The 15,674-nt window shown below is 59.4% G+C and overlaps 1 protein-coding gene across 2 annotated transcripts in view; it reads left to right on the top strand.

The window, feature by feature from the left end:
• Nucleotides 1–614: 614 nt before the first annotated feature.
• Nucleotides 615–15,674, top strand: part of PALD1 (phosphatase domain containing paladin 1) — a 21,848-nt gene continuing 6,788 nt past the window's right edge. The window contains exons 1-18 of one of the 2 annotated variants that reach the window (XM_085305577.1): nt 615–1,758; nt 3,103–3,296; nt 3,401–3,503; nt 3,834–4,013; nt 4,126–4,290; nt 4,587–4,747; nt 4,856–4,931; nt 6,067–6,221; nt 6,777–6,873; nt 7,102–7,206; nt 10,141–10,236; nt 10,441–10,575; nt 11,230–11,346; nt 11,439–11,618; nt 13,346–13,543; nt 14,074–14,214; nt 14,728–14,799; nt 15,010–15,150. In XM_085305577.1, coding sequence (XP_085161703.1) covers nt 1,669–1,758; nt 3,103–3,296; nt 3,401–3,503; nt 3,834–4,013; nt 4,126–4,290; nt 4,587–4,747; nt 4,856–4,931; nt 6,067–6,221; nt 6,777–6,873; nt 7,102–7,206; nt 10,141–10,236; nt 10,441–10,575; nt 11,230–11,346; nt 11,439–11,618; nt 13,346–13,543; nt 14,074–14,214; nt 14,728–14,799; nt 15,010–15,150 — 2,406 coding nt within the window. In that variant the 5' untranslated portion in view covers nt 615–1,668. Of the gene's footprint in view, nt 1,759–3,047; nt 3,297–3,400; nt 3,504–3,833; nt 4,014–4,125; nt 4,291–4,586; nt 4,748–4,855; nt 4,932–6,066; nt 6,222–6,776; nt 6,874–7,101; nt 7,207–10,140; nt 10,237–10,440; nt 10,576–11,229; nt 11,347–11,438; nt 11,619–13,345; nt 13,544–14,073; nt 14,215–14,727; nt 14,800–15,009; nt 15,151–15,674 lie in introns of both variants that reach the window. The other variant, XM_085305578.1, reaches the window with a different exon arrangement.

The following is a 15,674-nucleotide window of genomic DNA, read 5'->3' as shown; positions in this document are numbered from 1 at the left end:
AAAAAAAAAAAAAAAAAAAAGGAAGCCCAGGAGTCTCATCTTACGCGTTTCCGTACGACCCGTCGCGCCGCGGGTCGGGCAGAGCAGGCGCTGGCAGCGCGCCGCTCYGTAACTCTGCAAAAAATCCCCCACGCGGGGATTTCTTTTCTTTTCCCCTCTTTTTTTTTCCCTGCCCCTTCCCCTTCTCCCTGCTGCAATGCGAGGAGTTTTGGCCACCCCCTGGCCACACGCGATTTGCAGGGACCAATGTTTGGAAAGCAGCAACCCTCCCCCCCCGGCTCTGCAGAGAGGCATCCTCGAGTGGGAGCGAGGATGCAAAAGCCCGGCAAAGCTTTTCCCRTTCGCCTGACGCTCCTCCGGGACGCGAGCACGGGCCGGGGGAGATGGCGAGCGGCCCCTTCCTGGGGAAAGAGTAAAGGGAAGGTGCTGATGAAGGGTAGGTTGAGGCGGCGTGTGCTTTCAGCTTTGCAGGCAGAGGCTCGGGAAAAAGAAGCCGGCTTGCAAATCAGGGGGTCGGGGGGGGCTGTGAGCTGAGGTCCCTTCGCAGCGACGGCAAGCGAAATGCATCGCTTCTCACCTGTTTTCTCTCTCTCTYTTTTWWAAAAAWWWTTTTWAWWWTTTTTTTCTTCTTTTTTCTTCCCCAATAAAACCAACCGTTTCCTTTGCCTGGGAACAAAACAAGTCCCGTTCCCACAGCGCCCGTGGGGGTTTGACGCGGACGGTCTTCACCGGGCCGGAAAGGCGTGGAAATTCCCGGCTTGCTGCGTATTTCAGTGCAAAACTCCCGGGTGCCGGCGAGGACCGAACGCATGACCCGTTTTCCGGCTGCCTGCTTTGGGTTCATCCCTGGCTGTTTCAGCAAGCCAAAAACCATGCTGCAGGCCAAAAAAGGAAAAAAAGAAAAAAAGAAAAAAAAAAGAGAGAGAAAGAGAAAAGCCAAGTTCATCTGGAGAGCCTCGCGGGCACGGGCGCGTTTTTCTGCTCGCGGTGGATCCCGGGCTGGTGATGGGGATGGGAAGGGCGCGAGCGCGGGGGCRGGCAGCGAGTCGCCCGTCGGGGGCATTTTGGAGAGTGCAAATAGCGATTTGAAGAGAGCGGGGGCCTGTTTAATTCCCCTCCTTTCTTCCTGGCTGAAGTCACGTCCTTCCGCGCTTCCGCAACGCCGCCTTTCCGGGAGCCGGCGCGGGAACCGGCCGCTCCCGCGGGAGGCGAGCTTCGGCACGGCTGCTCGGCGCCTTTCCAGAGCAGCCGAGAAACCCGGGCAGCGAGTTTGCGCTGTGCTAATTTCGGAAGCGCAGAGCTACCCCGTCGTTTCGGAAGGGTGTAATTTGGGGTTCGGGCAGGCGCTGCCGAGTCCCGGGGAAAGGACGTGTCGCGTTGGCGCAGCGAGGGAGAGGATGTTTCTCTGCCCTGGGAGGAAAGGGGAAGCAGAAGCGGATCGCCCCGGAGCCTGCCAGGACGTATATTTGTGTGTGTTATCGCAAAGCCGAAGCGTTGCGACTCCCTGAGGTATCCGCTGCCAAAAGCCGTATGGAAAAGGTCACCCGGAGAGTCAAAAGTTTGGCGTCTGGAGGTTCCTGTTTTTCAAGATGCGCAGAGCCAGGCTAAGTGCAGAGGGAGGTCTGTGCGGCCCAGACCTTGTTGTTATTTTTTTTTTCCAGAAAAGCGATGCTGCGCATCACGGTTTGGACCAGCCAGTGCCGACCGGCCTCTTGCTTTGGCACCTCTGCGTTTTATAGCGGTCAAACCTCAGCTCAGGTGGGTCGGTGGCGAAAGAGCAGGGAAAAATTTTCATTTAACTATTAAGGGAGAGAAAAAAAAGAAGAGGAAGAGAGGAAAATAATAACAGTAAAAAAGGACGCGGCGGAAGGACGGACAGATTTATGGGTCCCGATTCCTGCCGCCGACAATGCGGCTGCCGGGCAAGCGCCCGCCGGGGACAGATGCATCCTGCAGCTGCGGCCCCGGCGGCCGCCCCGGCTATATTTAGGCRATTGTTGGCTCCGTCTCTGACTCCCGGCCAAGCTCCCGGGCTCCGGCGCGAGTTGGCGGCGCGCGAGCTTTTCCCGGAACGGGGCGATTTTCCCGGGATATCTCGCCGGAAGCACCGATCCGTCGCTCGCTGCGGGGCGTCCGACGGCCCGCGGGCGCGAGGAAGGGCATGCGGGCAGAATTCCCAAGCGCGTAACCGCAGCCTGCTCGCTGCCGGTTTTTCCCCTTTGTGGCCGTTTATGCTGCGAGCAGGAAGAAAATAGCGGATTTTTATTTAAGGGCAGTATGCGAGTGTTTCCAAGGAGGTAAAAATCCAGCAAGCCGCGCTCAGAGCTGGTTTGCGAGGCGGCGGAAGCGGCTCCGAGCGCTTGTCGGGCTGGGTTAACGCTTGTTCGTTAACGCGGATTTTCCAGCCCATAGTGCGTCTCTGCGCTGTTGAGCTCCAGTTCAGCGCGAGCTGGAGAACTGGTGGCCAAAGCAAGAAAACTGCCTTTCCCTTGGGTTTCCTCGCCGGTAGGGAGGGGGGAATACCCGCGAGGGGCGCCGGAGCTGCTCCGCTGCGGACGCCCGCCGGCTCGTCCCAAGCGGCGCGAGGTGCTTTCGCCGCCGCCGGCTCGGAGGAGGATGCTCCAGCCCGAGCGTTTCGCCGGCTTCGGGGCCGAAGGCGGGCGGCAGGTTTCGGGGGTGCAGGGGAAGCCGCGCGCGCCCGGCCGCGAAGCYGCGTCTCGCCTGGGTGCCGCTTCGGTGGCTGCTGAGCGGGTCGCGAGGCGGCTGCTCGGCCCGGTTCGGTCCCTTCCGCGCGGGCGCGGGGAAGCGCCGCAGGGTCGCTCGTCCCTTGCGCACAGCCCAAGGCGACGTTGCCTCCTGCCTCCCTCCCCGCAGCTTCGCAGGCCGCGTTTCCCCGCGCGCAGTTGACGTGCGGCCCGAAACGCCGCCTCGGCGCGTGCCCGCGCTCGACCACGCGTGCGCGCTCGGTCACGCGTGTGCGCGGGCTGCTCCGGCCTGGAGCCGAGGGCTTGGCCGAAATGCTCCCTAATCATTGCTCGCTCCTGAAGCGTTTCTGCCCTCTCCGCCTTGTTCTTCCGCGCCGCTCCGGCGCCGCCCGCGAAGCTGCCCGGGGTTATGGGTACAACCGCCAGCACGGCCCAGCAGACGGTCTCGGCGGCCGCCTTCGAGGCCGTGCGCGGCGCCGGCGCCATGGAGGACCAGCGCTCCCTGAGCCTCCACTCCTTCCCGGCCGCCGGGCTCCACAACAGCAAGGCCAAGTCCATCATCACCAACAAAGTGGCGCCCGTGGTCATCACGTAAGTGCCCCGCCGCCTCYGCGCGCCCGTCCCGTCCCGTCCCCGGACGTCTCGCGCGGCGCTTGCCGCCCCGGGGACCCTCCCTGAGCGGTGGCCGCTTGCAGGTACAACTGCAGGGAGGAGTTTCAGATTCACGACGACCTGCTGAAGGCCAACTACGTGGTGGGGCGCATCTCGGAGGCCACGCCGGAACACTACCTCGTGCAGGTGGGCGCCGCGCGAGGCGAGACGGAGCTCCCCGCTCGCGCCGTTTTGCCGGGAGGGGAATTCGGCAAGGGGAACGTCAAATTGTCGCCCGGTTGGTTGAACGCGCGTCACGGCGGCGGGCAGAGCGGCCGCGGGTGGAGATGCGCTGGGGCATCTGGGCAGGCTTTGCTGGGCCGTGCCGCGGCCCGTCGAACCGGCCTTCGGGTAGAGCCGTGAACCGAACCGCCGCGGGCTTGCTGCCGGCTCTTCCCAGCGCGTCTCCGCGCGTTGCGCTTGCATCCCGCCCCATTTTTTTCCCCCCTCCCCCTACCTGCACCCGTTACTTTGCAGGGGAAATATTTTATGGTCAAGGATGTATACGGTAAACTAGACGTCTTGAACACTACCGGCAGCTGCGGCGCTCCGAATTTCCGGCAAGCCAAAGGCGGATACGCGGTGTTCGGCATGGGGCAGCCCAGCCTCAACGGGTTCAAGCAGGTGCTGCAGAAGCTGCAGAAGGAGGGCCACAAGGTCGGTGCGCGAGGTGGGATCCCCGGTCCCACGGGCGCCCCGCTCCGCTCCGCTCCCGGCTTCCCGTGGCCGCGCGGAGGCTGACGGCCRGCGCGTGCCTGGCTCGTTGCAGGAGTGCGTCTTCTTCTGCGTCCGCGAGGAGCCCGTGGTCTTCCTGCGCGCGGAGAGCGACTTCGTGCCCTACACGCCGCGCGGCAAGGAGAACTTGCACGAAAACCTGCACAGCCTGCAGAGGGGSGTCAAGGCGGAAAAGCTGGAGCTCGCCATCCGGAAAGAGGTGATCGAGGGGGCCGCCCCCACCCGCTCGGGTTCGGCCGAGAGCCGGAAGCGAGCGCTCGGCTCAGCGCGGGGACGGCGGAGGCCGGTCCGTTCTCGCGAGGCGCGTTTTGGCGCCGGCTCGCCCGGCGACCGCCGCCTGCCTTGTGGATGCGGCCCCAGGAGAAGGGGCGTACGCGCTCCCGCTGCCGACCCGCCGCGTGCCGAGGGCGGGCTCGCCCGGGAGCCACGCCGGCGCTCCGGGCAGCGGTCGCCAGCGAGGCAGCGGGTTTTGACGGCCGGGCTCGTCTCTCGAAGCTCCACGACTTCGCGCAGCTGAGCGAGAGCACGTACTACGTCTACGACGACATCGAGCGCTTCAAGGACGAGCCGCACGCCGTGAGGATCCAGTGCGAGGAGGACATCCACGTGACGGAGGAGGTCTACAGGAGGCCCATCTTCCTGCAGCCGTCCTACAGGTACTCCCGGGAGATGGACCTCTGAGCGACGTGATGTGCAGGAGAGCCTCTCCAGCGGTCCTCTTGGGCCGTGCTCCGTAACGAGCGGCTCTTCCTCGTGCCCGGCAGGTACCATCGGCTGCCCTTGCCTGTGGACGGGGCTCCTGCCGAGGCCCAGTTTGATGCCTTCATCCATTTCCTCAGGGTAAGGTCCACAGACAGAGCCCCACCAGTGCTGGGAGGGTTTGCAGCTCCTGAGCACTGCGTGCTGCTGCAAAGAGGTGTTTTGGGGGCAGCTGAACCCAAAATATACCCAGTCAGTGGTTATTTTGGGTTAGGTTTTTCTTTTTTTTGGTTCTCTTCGCCCATAGAAGGATCTCGCTCCTAGCTGAGTTGCGCTAACATTTTCCTGATGTTCCCGTCCTCCCCCAAGGAAGCACTTTTAGCCTCGCCCTAAGCACCAAGCAGCTGCTCACGGGGGYTTTTGGCCGTGCTCGCGTATTTTCACTCCAACGCGCTGTAGCAGGAGGTCCGGTGAGCTGGGCTGCACCGAGGGCACCGCTGTACCGGTGGTGCGGACCTTTCTCCCTGCAGCTTCGTGTGCTTTCACGTGCTCCCTGCCTTCYGCGGCCGCCTGCTTGCAGGCGCTCGGACCTCACCGGTTTTGTATGCGCGGACCTCTGAGCGCCCCTCGCTGTGCTAAGGCTGGAGGAGACCCACACGTCTATTTTTCTGTTTACTTCTCCGTGCAAGCCCACCTGCCCCCTCACCGCTTCCCTCCAGCCACAGGTTTCTCTGGGGAGCCCGTCGCGTGGTGTTCGGAGAGGCCATCTCCGGCCGCCTCTCGGTAACTTCCCACGTGGGCTGATCTCACTCCAAGTGGATTTTTCCCTTTATTATTCAAGTCCTTTTTAAATAAATAATAACAACCCAACATGCAGGCATAATATCGCTGGGTTCTGCCCTTCTGAACTRAAACAAAAATCCTTTCCTGGCAAAATAGCTTCTGGGAAGCATCAGCTGGAAGKTAGCAGGGGCTAGAGGAGTTGCAGCCTCCTCCGTCTCCTGTGTCCCGCTTCTGCCCTTCCGTGGGCTGTGGCTGGGGTAGGACACACGTGGCCAGGAGATGTGGGTCCCCTGTTTGGGGACCGGCCGGTACGCAGCGCCGATGCCTCGGCGCGGTCCCCCGCGGCAGGAGCGAGGCCGTCTCACCCCTCCACGGCCCGGTGGTGACGCTGGCCTCCGTGGGAGCCCGTCGGGTCTCCTGGCCGCTGCGGGGAGCTGGGTGCTGCCCCTGCGAAGGGTGTCCGGCGCAGCACACTTGTGTCTCCTCTCCTCAGGAGAGCCCRAACCTGCTGGTGCTGCGCGACGCCGCCGGCAGACCCCCGCCGGCTCTGCTCTTCAGCTGCCAGACCGGCGTCGGCAGGACCAACCTGGCCATGGCCCTGGGCACGCTCGTCCTCCTCCACCACAAGGGAGCAACGCAGAAAGCGGAGTAAGCGGGAAGGCCCTCCTGGGACGAGAGGGGCCCCGCAGTGTCCTCCAGGCTGGCCCTTCTCCTCCCTTGGTCTGGGCCCTCACCTGCTGGTGGCCTGAGAAGAAGGGGAGATGTAGGGTACTGAGGGGAGGATGCCCTGACCCAGTGCAGAGCCTTCCGCTGCAAGAGTGCAGCGTGTCCGTGTGTCTRATTAACCCATGTGGAGCTGCAGCAAGGGTCAAGCTGAGTGCTCCTCTGGCCTTAAATACTCTGAAGTGAGGAGAAAAGTCCTGCTTGCTCACAAGCATCAGGAATGTCTCAGGTTACCCTGGCCCTTGCCCTGAAGCAGGTGCAGAGCTGCCTGGATGAGAGGAGGAATGCCCGTGGGCCATGGCATGGGTAGGAGATGTGCTGCCTGGTGACGGGGTGCGTGGGGCATGCTTCAAGGAAGGGCAGTCTCCTCTGAAGCRCTGGGGTGGCCTGAACGTGAAAGGAAAGTGGAGGAGGGAAGAGATGATGACTCAAGTCCYGTTGCTCTCATTTGATCTTCTTTTTCTTCGTCCCCAACTCCAGCCTCCCCCATCCAGCTAAGACGTCTCCGAGGGAGAGGTTTCGGGTTATTCAAAACTTCATTGAGATGGTACCGAAAGGCCAGCAGATAGTAGAGGAGGTGAGCGGGTGTCTGTAAAACCCATGGCAAGCGCAGGAGCMTCCTTTCGGGTAGCGAAAGTGCTCTCAGCCCCTGATGTGGCTGAATCGCCCCGTCTGACCGGGCTGCTAGAGGAGAGAGCTACGGGATGGGAGATGGGGGGAGAGAAGGGGCAGCGCGGAGAGGGTGAGATCTACTCCCCTGCCTGCCAGGGATCCAGTCACCAAATTTCTGCTTGGTCCTTGCAAGGTGGACRGCGCTATTGCCTTCTGCTCGGAGATGCACGACATGAAGGAAGCTATCTACGAAAACAAGAAGAAGCTGGAAGGGATCGGAGAAGACTACCAGATCCAGGTAGGGCGCGGAGGCGCGCTTGGGGGCTCGCGTCCGCCAAGAGCGGTGCTCGGGGCGGGGGCACGTCTCTGGGGAGGAATAGCAGCAGACCGGGGTGGGTGGGGGAACGTTAGCGTCTCCGATGCGTCCCGAGTTTCGGAGCCCTGCTCGCAGGACGGCAATTCACAGCAACGTTTTCAGGAGCGAATAATAAGAATGTAAATTATGGAAATCCAAAACTTCCTGCGATCTGGAAACTTCCCAAGGCCGTGAAAAGCTGAGAGGCCACGGGTGCTTTTTATCCAGTCATTTAAAAAACCCGTAGGGCATCCAGTTGAACAGCCTGGGGTTCGGGGGAAAACCTGGCTTTTTCTGTTTTTTTAAAAAAAAAAAAAAGCTGCTTTTGGTAAAACGGCCTTGGGGGCAAATATCCTGGTTTCACCCTCTCTAAAACGGGCAGATTGATGCTGCCTTGCTGCTGAGACTTCGGGAGCCGGGGTTGAGCGCTGCGTAGAGGTTTTGTTGCTGTYGAGGTGAATAACTGAGGGTCAACCTCTCCAATCTGTGTTTTTGTTGGTTTTSTTTTCTGTTGTTTTTTTCCTTTCCATCTCTCGTTTTGAAAAGCAAATAYGGCCGCTGGAACAAGGCTGGCTAATGTGCAGCGGTGGCTTGGCTGGGTCCTACGCAAGCTTCTTCTATCAATTTTTTTTTTTCTTTCTTTTTTCCTTTTTTTTTCCCGCTCCGGAGATTAGTTTTTCCCTGTAAGCRATTAACGCGCAGCTAGAGCGGCGTGCGGGTGCCGGGGCGGCTTCGGGAAGGCAGCGGGCAGGGCGAGCGCGCTCCCCGGGTGTCGGGACGGCAAAGCCCCGTTAAAACGATGGAGCGGGTAGGAAGCGTTTGCTGCCACTGCTAGGGCGTTTTGTGGCAAACGCCGAATTTCGCCCTCGACCGCTTTTTCGGAGGGGGGAATTTGGGCATGCCGGCCCGCACCTTTGCCCGCTTTGGCTTCGCCCGAGCCGCCCCATCCGAGCCCTTTCCCCGGCTCCCTGCCCGCCCGGCGCGGCTGATCCGCCGTGCTGGGGATGGCTGGTGTATGTCCTCKCCGACGGTGGAAAATAAACGGCATGGGATTGCCGTAAATTAGCCGGGAGGAGTGTTTATTTGAAGTTTGACTGCAGCAATAGTACTTTTTAAACAGTGGCCGGGGGCCAGGAAAATGTGCTCACTGGACGCGGGCGGCGCGCGAGGGGTGGAGGGGGAGCGAGGGAGATGAGGAGCGGGGTGAGGGAAGAGAGGCTGATCCTCCGCGTYGGGAACCGGGGGGACCCCAGTAGGGCTGGTGGGTCTTCGGATCGTGCTGGTGGGGCTTGGCCRTGCTGAAGCCCTCCTGAGCAAGCTTTCACAGCCGTTGGTGCTTTCCGGGAAAGGAGAAGCCTTTCTGGGCACACAAGGGTTGTCTCGTCCTGMAACGGGTGTTTCTGCCCAGGGTCGAATGGCGAAAGTGGAGACTGAGGTCCTCCAGCAACGGCAGATCGGTGCGGCATGGTGGCCGGGTTGAGCCTCAGCGCGCGGGCAGATCTGCGGGACCGGGCTCTGCATCGCTTTTGGCTGTGCCCTGCTCCCGAGCTGTTGCCTGGGTTAAATAAATCTTAACGGATTGTTGCCCCCTTTCCTTAGAAGTCTGTTTATGGGGCCTGTTGTTGCGCTTTTTTACCCGAGGCAAATCTCTAGTACTGATTTTATTGATGGAAACYAAGCGCCTTGAGGTGGGGGGAAGGAATCTCTCCGCTGGCGGTGCGGACGGCGGTGAAACCCGGGACCGCTTCCATCGTTACAGGCTTTGTTTTGAGTTTCCCGAGTGAGCAGGTTTCTCTGCCTCTTGATAAATGACAGCGGGCCGGATTTGTCTTGCGGATAACAAGTAAATATTCCTGAGTCGATTACATAATGTCAGCAACTTCCAAACGACGCTTGCCAAGTCTCCTTCCTCCCGCCGTGGCGCGGCGAAGGCTCTTTCTAAAGGCACAGTGCTGTCTTAGAAGATTTTTTTTTCCATGACATTTTGGAAGAGGGTTTTCGTTTGCAGGGGAGGATGGTCAAATCGGCATGGCCAGCTGAGCGGTCTTCGCAGGTGCCCATGTAACTSTCCCTTGGGCAAGCCGTGGTCTCCAGAGACTTTGAAGGAACATCATACTGTCCCATCGCTTAGGCTTTCCCTGGATTGTATGCTCCTGTGGCTCAACCTGTGCTGGTGCTAGTGTTGCAGGACATTTTTATGGGTCTTTTTTGGACAGGGAAGGTATTTTTAAGCTCCAAATCCCTGTATTTTGGATTATTGTTTCGCTCAGGAGTGCTCGAGTAGTGCATCACCTGACAGCGCCCAGCTTATGTTGCCTGAGCAGATGACCTGGGCGATCTTGGGTGGTCTCTGCCCTTGGTTCAAAGCTACCATCGTTGTGGCAGAGATAGCAGGTGTACCTGTGCGTTCCCATGCTTTTTCCCATCTCATCTGGCAGGCCAGAGCAAGCGCATCTTCAGCCTCTCGATGCGGCCGTCCTCTTCTGAAAGAAAGCCCCACCGCAGCAAGACTTGCAATAGGCTTGTCCTGATTTTTAGCTTCTGCTCCGTGGAGGGCAAATTTGATGTTGAGTGGCAAAGCCCTGAAGCAGCTGCTGCCTTTGTATTACGCAGTCTCCCCAACGGCGATGTTTTAAGTGATATTTGCGCTAAGGGCGCTGCCTTCCTCAAACACGCGTGCTTGCTGCTGGCGTAGGAAGAGGCTGCTGCTCTGTGCCTGCTTGTATGGAAGGTGTTTTCAGCTAAGATGCTGTAAAGGGTTCGACCGTGGCTCGAGAGGCTTGAGAGACCCAAGTCTGCTTTGGGTTTTGGTATTAGGCAGTCCTGTTCCAGGTGGTGTTGGATGTCCCGAGTGCCACCTGCGTTGTTTGCTTTCAGGGGAACAGCACCAAAGAGTATTTTCTCCAAAGGACTTTGCAGAGCCTTGAACGCTAYTTCTACTTGATCGCTTTCAACTACTACCTTCACGAGCAGGTGAAAAGCTCCTTCCCCCTTTTATTTTACTTTCCCCCCATTTCAGCAGTGGGAGGGTGAGGGAAGGAAGGAGGATCTCAGCTTCTGTGCTGTGATGGGCGGAAGAGGTGGGTGGTGCGGTGGTGGTGGCGTGGAGGCACGTGCGGGGCCGGGCCGTGGGCACCCCTCCTGACGGCGGCATCCCCGCTCTGCCCCCGCCGGCAGTACCCCCTGGGCTTTGCCCTCAGCTTCAGCAGGTGGATGTGCCGGCACCCTGAGCTCTACCGGCTGCAGGCCAACATGAACGTCTCGGAGCTCACYGTGACGGCGGAGCTCATAACCAAGGGGACGCGAGTGCTGGTGAGTATGTGTGCTGCTCCTCCACCGGGACAGGGCTTTCTCCTGCTCGTCATCTGCCGGCAACGGCTTGACACTCGCTCGGGGACTCCCTGGGTGCTCTCCCTTGAAGCCTTTGCCTGCAGCACCCTCAGCGTCAAGGTTGGATTGGGTGGTAGGAGCAAGATGTTTCTCCATTGCTGGGCAGATGCTTTCCCTGGAGTGCACTGAATCTCCTGGTCTCCTGCCTCTACTCTTAGAGAGCTGAATGGATGGGCAAAGATCTAYGCACGCAGTCGAGGGTCTGTCCTCCACAGCAGGGGTACCAGCACCCATGAGCGAACCTCGGGTGCTTGTGTAGATGGACCTTCACATTTCTTGACACTCCCTAAAACATTATAGCCACTTCTGGGCGGCTGATGCAGGACGAGGAGGCACAGAGCTGCCTGTGGTGGTGCTTTTGCACGATACTGTGGCAAGCAAGCGTCTCCTGGGGTTGAAGCTCAGCTCTGGGGCTTTGAGCTTGCTGGTACTGAAAGGGTGGAGAGACGTTTCTTGAATGGGGGCAGCCGGTGAGGATCTGAGAGTCCCTTTGGAAAGCTCCGTTTTGGAGAGGGCAGCTGAAACGTAGGGGAGAGGCCGCGGGGCGCCCTTGGCACTGGGCTCGTTCTGCTGCAGGTGGCGGACGAGCGCTTTTCCCCGGATGTGCTGAGCACCGTCAAGGAGATGAGCGTGGCCAACTTCCGGCGGGTGCCCAAGATGTCCGTTTACGGGACGGCGCAGCCCAGCTCCAAGGTGAGGGGACGCTTGCTGGGCTGCATGCAGAATTTGCATGCTCAAGCCAGGAGGAGGTGCTGGTACTTCATTTTTGCTGCTCCTTCCTTTAGACTGTCRGGAGCGTCCTGCAGTACTTGACCGATGCCAAGAGGAAGCATTCCCACATCTTGTGGATAAACCTCCGGGAAGAAGTAGTCCTGGAAGGGAACGAACAAATCTACACCCTCAGGGAACCTGGGAACCTTGAACAACTGATCACAGTGCCTGTATCCTCGCCTGAGCAGCTAGAGGTGAGCCCCTGGCCCCGTTCGCTACCTCGCTTTTCCCGTCTTCTCYGTTCCTGGCCAAATATAGCAACTGCTGAAGATGCCTGAACTGCGTAACCTCCTGGGTTATGTTGCAAACCCATCCTAATTTGAGCGTATCAGGTCCTGTTAAATGGGGGGTTTGGGTACTGTATTGAAATGAGATAGGGTAATTTCTCCCCTTTAAAGGAATATCCTTTCCCAGGAATATCCTCATTGGACAGCTTTCAGCTTGCTGAGAAGTAGAAGCAGGAATGCCAAAGGCAGATATTTTACCTTAATCCAAACCCAAGCACAGGACAAGCGTTGACTGGGTGAACAGAGGTTTACGTCCATATATCTGGGACTGTTTGAAAGTTGCTGCCTGTATAAACACATCTGCCTGATGACTTGCCTGGCTGCTCTCTTGYGTTAAAAACCTTGTTCTCCTTGCCTGGGCCTCCCTTGTGTTCATCTTTCGCTTCTTGCTCCAATAACTTTGTCCCCTGGCCAGTATCAGCTAAATTTGACAGAGGGAAAGAGATCTCGTATTAAGTTCCTGTAAGCTTTATGCAAATAAATAAGTGGATGTGGGACAGAGGCATAGGTCATGTCCTCACTGAGGGAAAGGCTAATCTCCTCCTTCAAGGAGTCCTCTTGAGAGATGTCCACAGGAAGCCAGGCTTTGATAGTCCCTAACCCCACAGAGCTACTTGTTTTGGTTTCTTTTTGTTTTGTGGCGAGGGGAAGGAGTCCTATCGCATGTTGTGTTTGGCTCTTGTGCTTCATATCTCCTGGAAGCATGGGACACCCTGGCTGATAGAAAACTAACCAACCAACCTGCTCTTTATGATGCTACGTAAATAAATGATTCCTCAAAACTTTACTGTAGCTGCGTAAGAGTTTGCAGAATGTGAAAGTAAAGCAGAGTTCCTGCCATGAAGAATTTATAGTGTGGGTTGAAAGGGGGTGTAAAAGGCACTCGGGCAAAGGAGAACAGATGTTCCCAGCTGGGCTTTGAAAGGAGATAGTAAGTGAGGGAGATCTGTCTGCCAAAAACATCACAGCCACGTGGAGGAACTCCGAAGTGTTGTTCCACTTGCTTGGAGAGATCAGCCTCCTGAGGTTCGTATCTCTCCAAGTAGGTTTTCAAAGCTGGAGAGCCAGTAGAGCTGTCTGAGGACCAACACAAATGTGTTCTTGGGTCCTGGGCAGAAGAAGTGCTGGCCAGTCCCTGGAGCCTACTTTTATGTTGGCTGCAGGGTGCTGGGGAAGGTGGTAAGAAATCAATTATGGAAGTGATCRGCAGGAAATTTTGGCAGTGATTGGCTGGACAAAAAGTTGGGTGCTGCCTCCAAGATTACGTAAAAGGAAGGAGAGGAGCTAAGAGAGCGGGATGGGTGATGGAGATGTGTGTGTTTGTGCTCAGCCTCTCCGCTGCGCTTCACAAGGTGTCGTGCACCACCGGCAGATCCTGCTGTGAGAGGCGTGTCAAGCCGCGTCTCAAATGCGTGACTGGTAAGCTAGGCTGTGAACCGTGATGGCTGGGGACGAGAGGAGGAGCAGAGGGTGCCTGAAGGTAGCCATCTCTAGATGTGTCCCCTCCTGTGCAAACTGCTGCTTTCCAAGAGCCCACAAGTGTGGGTATGTGTGCGGGGAAGATGTCTTAAATACAGGAAATGGTTGGGATAGGAGCGAGTCTAAGGGTGAGGGCTTCTCTGTTTTCTTTGCAGAAACTAGAGTCTACCTTGAAGAATGACCTGCTGAAATCCCAGAAGTGGCTGGAAGTTTACCTAGAAACAGAGAAGCAAATGAAGATGTTCAAGAGCTGCTTGACCATGCAGGAGATCTTTAATCAGCAGAAGAACGCGTGCCAGGGACTGATGTACCGACGGATCCCGATCCCTGACTTCTGCGCTCCCAAGGAGCAGGTAACGGAGGGGCAGGAGAGCGGTGCTGCTGGTGCCAGCCCTTTGCTGCCCACGGAAGGAGCTTTCTGCACCTTCCCCTCTGCTGCAGGCTGAGCTGCTCTTTGCCWCGCATGTGCTAGGTGCCACCCAGCAGGGAGACCAAGTCAGCTGCCCGTTTCCAGCACGGGGAAATGGAGTCAGGGTCCATCTCTGGGGCTGTCGGGGACTGAGTGTTTGCAGCCTTCAGCGCGGGCTGGACTGCRATCCCGACAAGTGTCTGGGCTGCCAAAGAGCCGCTTGGAGCCCCCCAGGTGTTCCCCTGGGGGGGCACCTTCTCCCAGGAAACTTTGCTCCTGGCTGGTGCTCTGCCCCTCTTGCGTCTTCACACGTGCGCTCCCACCCGTGGGCACCTCTTGGCTTTGCTCTTGGGTGACCTGGCAAAGCGCTGCAGAAACCAGGTTCCCCCTCCGATAACCCTGGGGGCAGACGCAAGCCCGGAGCCTTGCCGAACGAGCCGCCCTCCTCAGATCTGCCCGCTTGCCCCTCCGCAGGACTTCGACCGGCTGCTGGAGGCGATGAAGAGCACCTTGGCCGAGGACTCCCGGGCAGCCTTCGTGTTCAACTGCCACAGCGGCAGAGGGAGGACCACCACCGCCATGGTCATTGCTGTCCTCACGCTGTGGCATTTCAATGTAGGTACCAGCGTGGGGCCAGGCCCTGGCCCTAGAGCAGAAGCTTTCCCCACGCTCTGCTCCGTGGCGTAAGGTTGGAGCGTTTAGGTGCTGGGGAGGCTCTGCAAAGTTTGCAGCAGTGTGCACTTGGTGCAAAGTGGGGGTTAAACGGAGTGTGGGGAGGGGTGGTGTTGGCTGCAGGAGGTGCTCTTTTCCTATTTATCGGCCTTTTTCTGTGCGGTGCCAGCAAACAAGCTCCAAAAGATGAGCAGATGTGTCCTGGGTAACCCCTTTCCCCGTTCCTCAGAGCTTCTGGAGGAACTGGAAGAAGCTCTAAGCACTCTGGAAAGGAAGGATGTGGCTCCCTTCTTACCCCCCTGCAAAAAAGGGGGGCCGCGACGCGGTGCGGCTGGAGTCCTGCCTCCCCCAGCCACGGGCCTGGGCGCCCCAGGACACTGCCCCGAAGGGAGAGGACCCCAGCCCTTGGCGGGGGGAGAAGGCCCAGGCCTGCCTGACCCTCCCCAATCGCTGCAGGGCATCCCCGAGGTGAGCGAGGACGAGATCGTGAGCGTGCCCGACGCCAAGTACACCAAAGGCGAGTTCGAGGTGAGTCCCTGGGGCCGTCCCTGCGCTGGCCGAGGCGGCGGGAGCCGGTCTGGGGCTCGGAGACTCAGACCGTTCGTTCCCGGAGGAGGCGCAGGCCATCGGCCGCCCGGGAGGGAGGCGGGCGCGGGGCGGTCGCCCGGGGCTCGGGCTACGCAGAGCGGGGCGGCGCGGGGCCGAATGAAGCCCGTGCCGCTCCCGCCCGCCCTCCAGGTGGTGATGAGAGTGGTSCAGCTCCTGCCCGACGGCCACCGGATGAAGAAGGAGGTGGACATGGCCCTGGACACTGTGAGCGAGACCATGACGCCCATGCACTACCACCTCCGAGAAATCATCATCTGCACCTACCGGCAGGTGAGCGGGACCTTGGCTGCTCCTCCTCCTCCTTTTTTTTTTTTTTGTGTCCGTCCGGGGATGGGCTGGTGCCCCGCTCCGTCTCGTGCTGTRCCGGGTCCCGGGAGGTCCAGCCGGGGCTGGCGCCGGCCCCGCGGCAGCACCGCTCGATGGCGCAGCTCTCCGGCGCGTTGCCGGAGGTGCCGGGCTCGCGCGGTGCCGGGTGCTGGTTCCTTCGGTGTCTGGCTCCTCGCTTGGTGCTGCCGCTGGAGCCGCGCGCGAAGTAAAGCAAAGCAGCTCTCGCCGCTCCCCAGCGTCCCCCGAAACTCTGCTTGGCGCCTGCCGGTGGCTGATTGAATGAGAGCTAATACCGAAAAATAGGAAAGCAGGTGACGGAGCAGAGAGGTGGTGATGAGCTGGTCGTTGCAGCCCGTCCCGAGGAACGCGCCCGTCGTCCCCGCGGGCGCCTCCCGGCGATGCCGAGGGACGCGCCGGCACGCGGCCCTGCGTGGCTTTGGAGCCCGCTGCCTGCGGGAGGGTCACGC

The sequence above is a fragment of the Rhea americana genome, unplaced genomic scaffold, assembly GCF_003343005.1.
Source record: "Rhea americana isolate MKP2758 unplaced genomic scaffold, rheAme1 scaffold_222, whole genome shotgun sequence".
NCBI lineage: Eukaryota > Metazoa > Chordata > Aves > Rheiformes > Rheidae > Rhea > Rhea americana.
The sequence above is the reverse complement of the archived record's forward strand: the minus strand, read 5'-3'. Positions and strand labels throughout refer to the sequence as shown.